The sequence below is a fragment of the Onychomys torridus genome, chromosome 16 (genome assembly GCF_903995425.1).
Source record: "Onychomys torridus chromosome 16, mOncTor1.1, whole genome shotgun sequence".
Lineage (NCBI taxonomy): Eukaryota > Metazoa > Chordata > Mammalia > Rodentia > Cricetidae > Onychomys > Onychomys torridus.
In genome coordinates this window covers 46,604,646-46,618,605 of record NC_050458.1, presented here as the reverse complement: position 1 = coordinate 46,618,605, position 13,960 = coordinate 46,604,646, and the positions used below count along the sequence as shown (strand labels likewise).

The following is a 13,960-nucleotide window of genomic DNA, read 5'->3' as shown; positions in this document are numbered from 1 at the left end:
TACATAAGATTGTAGTACTATTTTTGTTTTGTTTTGATTTTTTGACAGGGTCTCATCATATTGCTATGGCTGGCTTGTAACTTGCTATGTGGACCAGGCTGGTCTTGGGGCATGAACCTGTGACAATCTTGCCTCTGCCTTTAGAATATTGAAATTGCAGGCACTAGCCATTATGCCCAGACTGGGTCCTATCATGATGATTTTGACAATACATAGCTGCAAGTAGCTATGGGGATCAGTTCAAAAGAACCTATAAAGGGCCAGAAGGTGGTGGCTCACACCTTTAATCCCAGCAGGGAGGCAGATCTCTGAGTTCGAGGCCAGCCTGGTCTACAGAAAGAGTTCCAGGACAGCCAGGGGTACACAGAGAAACCCTGTCTTGAAAAACCAACCAACCAAACCACAAAAACCCTATAAAGGTGGGGAGGGTGCAGGAAGATGGGTAGTTTGAGGCCAGCATGAGCTACATAAGAGCCTTTCACAAAGGAAAGCAACTGATGAAGGATCTGAGGCACACAATGACATTTTGTCTAAGAGAAGAACCTATGAAGGACAGGAAGGTGGATGTTTGAAAAAGAATCCCCTTTAAATTGGAGAAAACAAAGCTCAAGGCCTGGATCTGTGGGGACACAGATACTTTACCTTCTCTTTTATTTCCTTCCTTAGAAGAACCTGGGCACTTTCTAGGTGCTAGGCAACCATGGCAAGAAAGATCAAGATTCTTGTTGGGTGGCTGGTGTTGCTGTCCTGTGGCTGAATGGAAAGACTGCAGGACACCCGTGTTTCCTGAGCCTGAGAGGTCCCGGCAGATGTGAAGAACTTGGCCGGGGAGGCAGAGATCATGGAAGATAAATACTGGTCACTTGGAGCACTGAAAGGTAGCTTTTAGCATAAGCAGAGACTTTGGTGAAGAGTAAAAACACAGGCATCACACAAGCATCTTAGGATAAAAAGTGGATCCTAGCACAAGGGCAAGAAGAGAAGAACTTGAAGAAAAGTTGTTTGTTTGGTTTTTTTTTTTGCTGAAATGTGTTAATTGGAATGCATGGGCACACACAACCAAAACTGTATTTTACATCCACATGTTAAACTTCCTGGATCATTAACTTTTCAGAATTAATGTTGCTAAAGGCCTAGTAACAGATTGTTCCAGAGTTCACCATTTCAGATTTACATCTGCTTAACATGAAAATGTCCTCATATCCAGGGACATCCGCTCATACAGCTGTGCACTCCCCATGGGACCTGGGTCTAATTCCCCACAGAGACACTGACTGTACACACAGGCAGGAATGCCAGTCTTGGACCTGAGATGTAACGGCTCAGTGGTGGTCAAGAGGTCCTGCTGCAGATCTGTTCAATGTCACTCATCTCTTTGGGACAATCTGCAGAAAGGATCAGAGGTGAGTCCTGAGTCACTACGACATCATCCTCAATCCGTACTCCGAGACCTCGAAACTTCTCTGGTGCATCTCTGTCATCCTCTGGAATATAAATGCCTAAGGAAGAGAGAGAGGGCTGTGACCAGTGACAGTAACCAGTGGGTCAGAAGCAGTGGGTCTCTGACAGATGTTCATTGCACTTACCTTAGAGCTGTGAGAATTAAAGGAAGTACTGAACAGCAGAGCTGTGCACAGGAAGCTCAGTCATGGTGGAACTCATTAGCTAGGATTACTACTGTTATAGCCCTTTTGTTCAGTAGACTACAGACTGTATTCAACTATGATACTAGCATGCAATTCTGTCATGGTCTGGTGGTTAAGAAAGTCACTAATTTACAAATACGTTATATACATTAGGAACTAGCAGTTATATAAATGTGTATCTTCCCTTGCTAAAAATCCTCTGAAGAAAGGCTATTGGGGTGAAATATAGTAGGAAGTCAGCTGTGGTGGTACACACCTGAACGTAGGAGGCTGAGGTGGACTATCTGGGCTAGATAATGAGTTAAAGGTCAGCCTACAATAAACAGTTGAGTCTTGTCTCAAAGTCAACAACAACAACAACAACAACAACAAAACAAACCCCAAAATGAAGTAAAAAAACATCAAGTGTATTAAAACATATTTAAGCCGGGCGGTGGTGGTGCACACCTTTAGTGTCAGCACTTGGGAGGCAGAGGCAGGTGGATCTCTGTGAGTTCAAGGCCAGCCTGGGCTACAGAGTGAGTTCCAGGGCAGCCTGGGCTACACAGAGAAACCCTGTCTCAAACAGCAAAAACACAAAACAAAACAAAACAGAAAACCCTAAAAAATAAAAACCAAACCAAACAAACAAATAATGTGAAAAGACGTTTCTCAGTCTTACCACACCCAATTTTCAAACTTTGGGTCCTCTTCCTATAGTGCAAGCAGCATCGTTTTTGAGCAGCCACTGTCCTCACAGTCTTTGCACCCACTCTGGTCACCGCTTCACTCTTCCTCTCTGCCCACTAGGCACTCACCTGAGGCAGTAACTGTGGGGGATGGTGGGTAGTGCACTGGAGCTAGCAGGGTGTTGCAGCCCACCACGACTAACCGTGAGACCATCACAAGTCGGCCCGGCAAAGGCAGGATTAAAAAAGATTTATTTCTTATATCGACTTACAGAAAGGACTTACCATCTGTTGTTGTTTATCGGAGGAATGAAATAAAAGTGTGTGATCTTTAACAAGGAAACTCAAGACAAACCTAAGTATTTTATAGTCTGTAAAGAAAAATAAGCAATGTATACTTCAGGGTTAACCCGCCCTCACCTGGTTCAATTGTGATCACCATACCAGGCTGCATAGGGAGTGAACGAGGCATGTCTGGAGTGTCATGGACATCCATTCCAAGGTAATGGCCAACATGATGAGGGCAGTATTTCCGTGCAGCCTGGAAAAGGTAATTACCACAGTATTATTAGGGCATTAGAGTTAGCATGGATAAACTGAAATTGATAAATCATTGAGATGCAGTGTTAATAACTACCAGCTTCTGCCATTTATTTATTCATTCATTCATTCATTCATTCATTTATTTATTTATTTATTTATTTATTTCTGGTTTTTCAAGACAGGGTTTCTCTGTGTAGCTTTGCACCTTTCCTGGAACTCGCTTTGGAGACCAGGCTGGCCTCGAACTCATAGAGATCCACCTGGCTCTGTCTCCTGAGTGCTGGGATTAAAGGCGTGCGCCACCACCGCCCGGCAGCTTCTGCCATTTATATTTAAACTATCCTGGGACAATGCTTAGGAGACGTGACAAACTGCCACTTTTGGGGGGATGTAGTATGGCGTGGTGTGGTGTGTGCACTTGTGTGCAGGTACACAGGCACATGAGCGTGCCTATTGAAGCTGGAGTTGCTGGTGGCTGTCTTCCTCTACAGAACTTCATCTTGTTTCTTTCCTTTCTTTTTTAAAAAAGATTTATTTATTATGTACACAGTGGTCTGCCTGCATGTATGCCTCCATGACAGAGGAGGGCATCAGATCTCATTATAGATGGTTGTGGCTCACCATGTGGGTGTTGGGAATTGAACCCCGGTCCTCTGGAAGAGCAGCCAGTGCTCTTAACCTCTAAGCCATCTCTCTACCCCACCTTGTTTCTTGATTGATTGGTTCGTTGGCTGTGTTTTTGTGTGAGTGTATATGCCTATGTACTGGGAGGGAAGAATACTGTTCTCTCCTAGCATGTAGGTTCTGGGGAATGAACTCAGGCCTCAGGCTTGGTGGCACATGACTTATACATGGAACTCTCTTGTCATTTCTGTACCCCCCCCCCCTTTTCTTGATGAACTTACAGAGGTTTCCCAGAGGTTTCTATGGTCTCAACCACCTAGTGCTGGGATTATGGGAACAGGGTGCTGTGGCTAGTCTTTTTTTTTTTTTTTTAAAGAGATAGGGTTTCTCTGTGTAGTCCTGGCTGTCCTGGAAGGAAGTCACTCTGTAGACCAGTTGACCTCAAACTCAAGAGATCCATGTGCCTCAGCCTCGGAGTGCTAGAATTAAAGGCATGAGCCACTACTGCCTAGTCTTTTTTTCTTGAAGAGTTACTTAATTTTACCAGCATGAGTGTTTGCCTGCATGTATGTATGTGTACTTTGCATGCACCTAGTACCCTCCAAGGCCTGAAGAGGGTATCAGATCCCTTGGAACTGTAGTTACAGATGTTCCCAAGCCATGGGAATATGTAACCTGGGTCCTCTGGAAGAGCAACCAGTGCTCCCAACCTCTGGGTCATCTCTCCAGCCTCCACACCAACTTTTTTTCTTTTTTTTTTGTTTTTCAAGACAGGGTTTCCATGTGTAGCTTTGCGCCTTTCCTCGAACTCACAGAGATCTGCCTGGCTCTGCCTCCCGAGTGCTAGGATTAAAGGCGTGCGCCACCACTGCCCAGCTCCACACCAACATTTTTAAGTGGATGCTGGGGATTGGAATTCAGGTCCTCACACTTGCATTAGAAAGCACTTTACTCACTGAGCCAAGTCCACGCCTGGCAAACTGTTACTTCCTCTATGCAACTGTGCCTTTAGCATACTTACTATACTGCTTCTCATCCCACTGTTAAGTTTATTGAACACAGGCTAAGGATACCAGCAATAACTGACAAAAGAAAACCGTTTCTGGCACGAGGATAAAGCTCAGTGGTATTTGCTGACCATATGCAGGTCTCCAGTTTGATCCCTAGCACAGGGGAATCCCTCTTTTTTTTTTTTTTTTTTTTTTTTTTGAGAAAGGTCAGACAGCAATGTTGATATCCTTACAAGTCATACAAGGAAGACATGCAGAGCAGTGGCAGCGCACGCCTTTAATCCTAGCACCTAGGAGGCAGAGGCAGGGGATCTGTGAGTTCGAGGCCACCTTGGTCTTCTACAAAGTGAGTTCCAGGACAGCTGGTGCTGTTACATAGAAAACCCTATCTCGAAAAACCAAACCAATCAATCAACCAACCAACCAACCAAAGAAGGAATACAAACTATGAGCACACGCTTGGGTGGAGACAGGAGAATTAGGAGTTCAAGACCAGCCTAGGTTATGATGACCCCACCATCAATGACATAAAAAATAAGATAGAACTCACACATCTCTCTTGGGTAGCCTACTCTGGGCTTCCCTGGAACTCACTCTGTAGACTAGGCTGGCCTTGAACTCACAGAGATCCCCCTGCCTCTGCCTCCCTAGAACTGGGATTAAAGAGAGTAGTATCCCCCATCAAATTGTGGAATAGGCATGACTGTATATTCTCTGGCTTAGATACTTCTATCAGTTAGTTAAATACTTGCTGGCTGGGCACAGGGAATTTGTAACTTTTTTCTCTGCTGATAGAAGTCCTGGAAGTCTCAGTTGGAGAGAGAAGACGCTGAATGCTTATGTGACTCAGATTTTTGCAATTATAACGGATACCATACATTTAGATACTGACAAAACCCATTAAAGATGTAGCCCTTGGGCATTTTGCTAAGTCTCAATAATGTAACTGAACAAATAAACAGCCTCCCCTCTGACCTCCAGAGTCCCCAGGAAAGGTTTTGGAGTTAACCTTCTTTCCTTGTCTGTGTTCCTTCCCACCCTGCCTGGACAGACTTCATTTTTTATTTTCTGAGTACTTATGCTATAGCATGCAATGACTCAGAATGTGCTGCCATCTTCTGGCAAAAATAGGTACCCACCTCCTTTGTTTTAATCTACGGCAAAGCTAAATCCATCTTACAAAGAATTGCAAAGACAGTGCCTAAGTCTGTTTAGTGTTACTAAGTGGGGCAACAATTGAGCAGCATGCTGGCTGTTCTCAAGGACTGGGTGGAGAGGAGGAAGTACCTTGAAGGCACTTTCTTTGCTGCTTTTCATGATCCCCAGCTCCTTCAGCTTCTGTCCCATTAGGGTCATCATCACGCTGTAGATGTTCTCCAAGCTTGTCCCAGGAGAGCACAGTGTCAAACACGCTCTCTGGATCTCTAGAACAGCTTCATAGAGTTCTGCCTGAGGTGCGGTGAACCTATGGACAGGAAAGCCAAGGAATGAGAGTCAGGTGGACAAATATATATATATTTGTCACTGTGATTTGTTTGGTCTGCAGCTAGGTATCTCATGACCCCTGTGAACACTTGTCCCGTACATTAACAAGACTGTAAACTGCCTACTGTATGAGACCGCCCATTTCTCTCCAGTCTTCCCGTTTCCCTTTGTGAAGGCTGGAGCTGGTTCAGAGCCTGTGCACTCATAACCACTGTCACTGTCATCCACGCTCTGCTGTACTTCCGACCACACCCTTGTCCTGATGTCGATTTTTGTATTAATGTCACTGTTTGGGTCCTTTACTCAGCCAAAAGATCTAGAAGCCATACCATTTTTGCTTCCTTATAGTCGATGTTTTCATGGAAGTGTCTTTCTCCACCTTTTTATTTTCATGAGTTTAATAGTTTTTATTTAAAGTGATTTTTGTGCTAGGCAGGAGTGGTGCATACTTTTAATCCCAGCACTTCAGAGTAGAGAAGGGCAGATCTCTGAATTTAAGGCCAGTATGGTTTACAATGGAGTGAGTTCTAGAACAGAGATATACAGAGAAACCTGCTCAAAAGAACAAAAATAAAAACAACAAAGAGGGGTGCTTTTTGTCAGGAATAGTGGCACATGCCCATACTTCATGTACTCAGTTTGTTTTTTTGAGACAGAGTCTTACTATGCAGCCCTGGAAGTTACAGATATCCACCTCCTCTGCCTCCCAGGTTAACTGCAGGTGAAGTAAAGAAGATTGTGAATTCAAGGTCAGTCTGAGCTACATAGTTGAGTCTGAGGCTAGCCTGGGGTACATAGGAATACCATCTCCAATTATTAAAAAATAAAGGTGCAGGCTGGAGAGATGGCTCAACAGTTAAGAGCACTGGCTGTTCTTCCAGAGGTCCTAAATTCAATTCCCAGCAATCACATGGTGGCTCATAACCATCTGTAATGAGATCTGGCGCCCTCTTCTGGCCTGCAGACATACATTCAGACAGAGCACTGTATACATAATAAATAAATCTTTTTTATTTTATTTATTTATTTAGTTTCTCAATACAAGGTTTCTCTGTGTAGTTTTGGTGTGTGACCTGGATCTTGCTCTGTAGATCAGGCTGGCCTTGAGCCCACAGGGATCCACCTGGCTCTGCCTCCTGACTGCCAGGCTCATAAATATATATATTTTTTTTTTCCAGAGCTGAGGACTGAACTGAGGGCCTTGCGCTTGCTAAGCAAGCGCTCTACCACTGAGCTAAATCCGCAACCCCAAAAAATCTTAAAAAAAAGGGGGGGGGCCTGGAGAGATGGATCAAGAGGTTAAGAGCACTGGCTGCTCTTCCAGGGGTCCTGAGTTCAATTCCCAGCAACCACATGGTGGCTCACAACCATCTGTAATGATATCTGGCGCCCTCTTCTGGCATGCTGGCAGAACACCATATATATAATAATAAATGTTAAAAATATATATTTTAAAGAAGGTGTTTCATTTATAAACAGTTTTGATATCATTAATGACATAGCTGTATTTAGTCCTGTCATTTTTGCTATTTTCTTCTTCATCTTTGCACGTGTATATGTATGTCTGCTTTTGTGTTTTTTCTTCCCTATCTCCCTTTTGGCCAATAACATTTCTTTTAGAAGAAAAACTTTTTTTACTTACTTTGTGTTTGTGTATGTATGTGGATGGATTCACACGGCAGTGAACATTGGAGGGCTGGAGGATAGAGTATGAGCTGGGTAAGTCAGTTCTGTGTGAGTTCCAGGATGGTTTCAATTCAGGTCAGAAGGCTTGGTGGCTCGTGCCTTCATCCACTAAAGCCATCCTGCCAGGCTCTCCATTTTTTTTTTTTTTTTTTTAAGCATTCCATTTTAATTTCTCTATTGGCCTGTTAGGTATACTTATTTGTATTATTTTTTCTGGTTGCTTTTGGGGTTATATTCTTCTGAAGAGTGATTTTCCCACCTTGGCCGGATCCAAAACACAACCGCTTTCAATGGGAAGCAACCAGACTCTCTGTTTAGCTTACTTAGCTTCCAGGCGGTGGTATTTTACTGACTGCTCAAGTGCCTCTCTAGCAAAGTTTTGTGATCAGTCAATAATTTCTGAATAGTTTATATGAAGATTCAGGGGTTTACTCGCTCTAGCTCCTTCTCTTCAAGAATTTCCCCCATATTTCTGGTTTGTTTGCCAGGACCTAAATCTGTTCTCTGTCATCTTTTTTTGGGGGTGTGTGGGTGCAGTGAGACTATTTCTGTGTAGTCCTGGCTGTCCTGGAACTCACTCTGTAGACCAGGCTGGCTGCGAACACAAGAGATCCACCTGCCTCTGCCTGGGAATGCTGGGATTAATGGCGTGCGATCCTGCCATCTTCAGCTGCTGAGACCGGCGTTACACTGGGAAAGCACTGTGGACTAGGAAATGTGCTCAGTGGTTTAGAGCACTGGCTGCTCTTCCAGAGGACCTGGGTTTGACTCTCAATGTCCACAAGATGGCCCACAGCTGTTTGTTTTTTTTTTTTAAATGATTTATTTTTATTTTATGTGTGCTGGTGTGCCTGCATGTGTGTCTATGTGAGGGTGTCAGAACCCATGGAACCGGAGTTATAGACAGTTGTGAGCTGCCATGTGGGTGCTGGGAATTGAACCTGGGTCCTCTGGAAGAGCAGCTAGTGCTCCCAATCTCTGAGCCACCTGTCTAGCCCCAGCTTACAGCTGTTTATAACTCTAGTCTCAGGGGGGTCCAATATCCTCTTCTGGTTTGTGGGCATTGTACACATGCAAGCAAAGACACCCATACACATAAAATAATAATAAAAAAAATATATATAGACTTAAAGTTTGTGCCTATAGTGGATATTCTCTAGTGGCTTCAAATTGTTCTTAATATTTTGTTGAGATTTTATAATCATTGTCTGTGGAGTGTTAACCCAATGAAGATATTCTACTGTACCTTGAATAAGGCATTATAATTAGAAGGATAACAAGCAATAAAGAAAACCACAAATGCAAATACCAAAACAAAGTTTATGTGGTTCATGTATCTTTCTTTTTCTTTTTTCTTTTTCCCGAGACAGAGTTTCTATGTGTAGCTTTGATGCCTGTCCTGGATCTTGTTCAGTAAACCAGGCTGGTCTTGAACTCACAGAAATTCACCTGGCTCTGCCTCCTGAGTGTGTGCGCTACCACCGCTCGGCTGTGTTAAGTCTTTCTATGTGCCTTACTATGCTACGTAATGAACAAAACAGCCCCAAACAAAAACAGTAACAAGCTTTGTAAAGACAGCTAACTTGACATATAAGAGCCTCTAGATACTCCCTACTCCACCAAATCCCAAGATGCCATGGAACATGTTACTCTGTAGAGTCCCTACCTGCCATTGACAGGCCATGTCCGGGTGATGTCACTCACATAGCAGGAAGATTCACAACCTCCATCAAGAAGCACCATTTCACCATCCTGGAACAAAGAAAGGGGAGAAGGTAGCAATTCAGCAATCTCATAATTGCAGGTTGTTTCTTCCTGTCTAAATGTCTCTGGGGGTGCTGGAGAGATGGCATGGTGGTTAAGAGCACTTGTTGTTGCAAAGAAACTGAGTTTGGTCCCCCAAGCTCCCATGGTGGCTCACAACCATCCAGTTCCAGGGGATCTGATGAGCTCTTCTCAGCTCCATGAGCCCACGCAGACAGAACACTCACAGTCACAAATTAATTGGAAAGGAAGTCTTTGGGGCCAGCACGATGGTTCACTGAGTAAGGCTGCTTGCTGTAGAAGCCTGACAATCCTAATAATAATAATAATAAACTATGTATGTTAATCTACTTCCTTACTAAAATGCAATTACTCTTAGCATCTTCTTAGGGTCTCTATGTATAGCTCTGGCTGGTCTGGAACTTGCTATGTAGACGAGGTTGGCCTTGAACTAACACAGATTCACTACTTTTAGCCTCTTAATTTTAGCATTTCTTTTCTGCTGTCAAAACACATGTGGGAAAGAAGAAAATGTTGAGTGTTTTGTTCTGATTTACTCATGCCCTTAAAGATAGGGCATATAGGGCTGGAGAGATGGCTCAGAAGTTAAGAGCACCCACTGCTCTTCCAGAGGTCCTGAGTTCAATTCCCAGCAACCACATGGTGGCTCACAACCATCTGTAATGAGATCCAATGCCCTCTTCTGGTCATACATGCTGTATACATAATAAATAAATAAATCTTAAAAAAAAAAAAAACAACAACAACAACAAAAAAAAACCCTTCAAACTTAATCTTAAAAAAAAAAAAAAAAGATAGGGCATATCGATGTTCTAAAACAAGAAGTGTTGGTGATGGTGTTGTGGGCCTATGAGGATGCTGGACTAAAAAAGTCTATCAAATTGTGCAAACAGGAAAATTGTATACTATGTGAATTATCTGTCAATAAAGCTCTAAAAACAAAAAACAAACAAACAACAACAAAAACAAACAAACAAACAAAAAGATAGGACATATCTTTGTCATATAGAAATAAAAACAGACTTTGGCATAAAAATAATGGCATTTAGCCAGGCAGTGGTAGTGCACACCTTTAGTCCCAACACTCGGGGTGAGGGTGAGGAGTAGAGGCAGGTAGACCTCTGAATTTGAGGCCAGCCTGGTCTACAGAGTGAGTTCCAGAACAGCCAGGGCTACACAGAGAAACTGTCTGGTGGGGGAGGGGAAAGAGGATAGAAGAAATGGCAACAGGATGGAATAAAGTCCCTGCTAAAAGCCAACTTGGCCCTGTATAAAACACTTTCTAAAAATATTCACATCATATAAGATATATTGGAAAGATTTTTTTTTAAATGTGCATTAGTGTTTTGCCATGGGAAATTTCAGGTTACCTGAAACTTGAGTTATAGACAGTTGTGAGCTGCCATGTGGGTGCTGGGAATTGAACTCAGGACCTCTGAAAGAGCAGTCAGTGCTCTTAACCACTGAGCCATCTCTCCAGCCCCCTGGAAAGACTTTTGCTTAAAAAAAAAAAAGACAACCCAAGGCTGGGCGTGGTGATACACACCTTCAATCTGGGCACTCAGAAGGCAGAGGCAGGGAGATCTCTGTGAGTTCCAGGCCAGCTGGTGCTATACAGCAACACTTTACCTCAGAAACAAAAACAAAAAACTAGACCTGGCAATTGTGGATGAAGTTAATAGCATATAAGACATGTACCAGGGTTGGGGATTTAGCTCAGTAGTAGAGTGCTTGCCTAGCAAGCGCAAGGCCTGGGTTCGATCCTCAGCTCAAAAAAAAAAGCAATTGTGGCTGGTGAGATGGCTGAGGGGTTAGAGCATTGGCTACTCTTCCAAAGGACCCGGGTTCAATTCCTAGCACTGACATGGCAGCTCACAACTGTCTGTAACTCCACTTCCAGGGATCTAACACCCTCACATAGACAACATCCTGCCCCCAAACATTCTGAGGTTATAGAAGGTTAAAAAAGAAACAAGATCAAATTATATAAATGCATATTAGTGGTAAAGGAAAACTAATGGACCAGTATGGACTAGAATGCAGCTCGGTAGAGTGCTTGCTTAGCATGACAAAGCTTTGGGTTCCCTCCTCAGCACTGCACAGAACTGGGCATGATGGCATCTCCCTGTAATCCTAGCACTAGAGGGAGAGGCACACAAGAAGGTTCAGGATCATTCTTGGCTACTCACTGGGTTCAAGGCCAGTCTGGGCTATTTCAGACTAGGTCTCTAAAACACTACCATCACCCATACCAACCTACCAAGAAAGATAAGACATGATTACCACCACAATAAATTCATGAAAAAAAAAAAAAAAAAAAAAAGACGATCCTGAACTAGGTTGAGAAAGCCCACAAAGGAAATCCTAGCTCAAGTGTCTCCACAGGCATGACCACAATCTGGAGGCCACCCACCTGGCTCCACCCAGTGCTGCCTGCCTCAGACCCTGCCTGTGTACTGTGGCTTGCTAAAGTTTCACGGTGACCTTTTTTGTCTACTTAGCAAGCATTCTAGTAATTGTTCTTACCTCACAGGACTACTCCAAGGACTAATGAAATAACATCCATAAAACCATTTATTTATTTACTTACTTATTTATTTCCCTATTATCAGCTTGATAGAGTATAAATTCTTATCCTAATGGTGAAACATTTCATTGAGGCTTGCCCAGTGATTGAGTAAAACCAAAACTTATTATAAGCCACAGTCATCCTAGGGTCCCCCCTGCTATATTGCCTCCCTGGTTCTATGGGCTGCAGTCTGCAACATATGACAGCATAAAACTATTTTAGAGATAATAAAGTGCTTTTTTTTTTTTTTAAAGACTTATTTATTTATTACATATACAGTGTTCTGTTTGCATGCATCCCTGCAGGCCAGAAGAAGGCACCAGATCTCATTACAGATGGTTGTGAGCCACCATGTGGGTGCTGGGAATTGAACTCAGGACCTCTGGAAGAATAGCCAGTGTTCTTAACCTCTGAGCCATCTCTCCAGCCCCTAAAGTGCTTTTTAAGTGGCATTCCATTGGTGAGAGAAGGGTAGTGAGTTTTCTGTTGGGGAACCCAGGCCTCTCAGGGATCAGACTGCAGGGGCATTTTGATTACCTTGATGAGCTGATTGTTCTTCACATAGTGCAAAGTGTTGGAGCGATTACCGCCTGCAACCACAGGTGGGTAGGCTAAGATATCTGCACCTCGGGCCCGGCATTCAAATTCAAACTGTGAAAAACAACAAAGTTTGACTCACACATTTTCTGTGGAACTGTTCCAGCCCAGGCTGTCTTCAGCCACCACAGAGGTGCTTACTCTAAGTCATTACTGGAACACTGGCCATACCTAACCAAACATTTTATGCCATCAACCCAGCACATTTCTTTGATGCTTACCTGATGGACTATATATTCTAGTCTATAAATGCCCTCTTATTTCAATCCTGTCATCCAGCTTCACTATACACATATGTATTTGTTGAGGCAGGAGCTCATGTAGCCCAGATTGACCTCACACTTACTATATAGTTGAGGATGATCCCCAACTCCTGACCATCATGTGTCCATTTCCTAAGTGCTGCAATCTGACATGCACCAATACATCTGGCCCGAACCTTATTGAATCTCCTGTAATTTAAGCTTCCCATTTTTTTAAAAAAATAAGTCCAGAAGAAGACAGAGAAAATACGTAAAGAAGGCTGAGTCCAAAAATACATGTGGGTTGGAGAGATGGCTCAGAGGTTAAGAACACTGAATGTTCTTCCAGTCTTCCAGAGGTCCTGAGTTCAATTCCCAGCAACCACATTGTGGCTCACAACCATCTATGATGAGATCTGGTGCCTTCTTCTGGAGTGCAGGCATACATGGAGGCAGAATGTTGTATACATAATAAATAAAAATATCTTTAAAAAAGAAAAAAAAAAACCCACATGCAAGGCTATTCTTATCAGCTAAACAATAAAATATAGCTTATATTTGTAACAATATCTAAAAATGGCTATTTGTAGTTTTGCAAATAGTTACCAACCTAAATGCTTGGGGTAGGGGAAAAGGATGCTGGGAAACTGAATTATGCCACCTTCAGTACACCCTGAGGGCTGACCCACTGGCCCCACTAAGTGCTGCCGCCTCAGACCTTCCTTCCGTTACATGGTTCATACTGTCTAATCTTTCTTCACTGGCTCTCTCTGCACTTTTCTTCAAATAACACTGTATGCTTTAGATGCATAAGTTAACAACACTACAAGAGGGAGAGGCTGTCACTACTCTGCCTGCCTGCAAGCCAATGCCACCCTTGAACCGGTGAATTCACTACACATTTGCCCCAACAGGACCTTTCCTGCTACATGAAGCTTACCTTCGCATAAAGAAAGGCTTCGTCTACTGGAGCTTTGCTGGCAAACATGGTCTCTATGAAAGCCTGGAAAAAGAGGGGGCGGGAAAGAACACAGTCTCATTTTATCTACCACTCAAACATTCAAAACGTTGGATGGATGACAGACTTAGTGTTAAGACACTCAAT

The 13,960-nt window shown here is 43.3% G+C and overlaps 1 protein-coding gene across 4 annotated transcripts in view; it reads right to left on the bottom strand.

The window, feature by feature from the left end:
* Positions 1–365: 365 nt before the first annotated feature.
* The window catches only part of Xpnpep3 (X-prolyl aminopeptidase 3), a 49,119-nt gene continuing 35,524 nt past the window's right edge, over positions 366–13,960 (bottom strand). For 3 of the 4 annotated variants that reach the window (XM_036207521.1, XM_036207522.1, XM_036207523.1), the window contains exons 5-10: positions 13,796–13,858; positions 12,554–12,667; positions 9,329–9,414; positions 5,779–5,956; positions 2,735–2,855; positions 366–1,499 (exon numbers count right to left, since the gene is read on the bottom strand). In XM_036207521.1, the coding sequence (XP_036063414.1) occupies positions 1,333–1,499; positions 2,735–2,855; positions 5,779–5,956; positions 9,329–9,414; positions 12,554–12,667; positions 13,796–13,858 (729 nt within the window). In that variant the 3' untranslated portion in view covers positions 366–1,332. Of the gene's footprint in view, positions 1,500–2,734; positions 2,856–5,778; positions 5,957–9,328; positions 9,415–12,553; positions 12,668–13,795; positions 13,859–13,960 lie in introns of those variants that run through there. The other variant, XM_036207524.1, reaches the window with a different exon arrangement.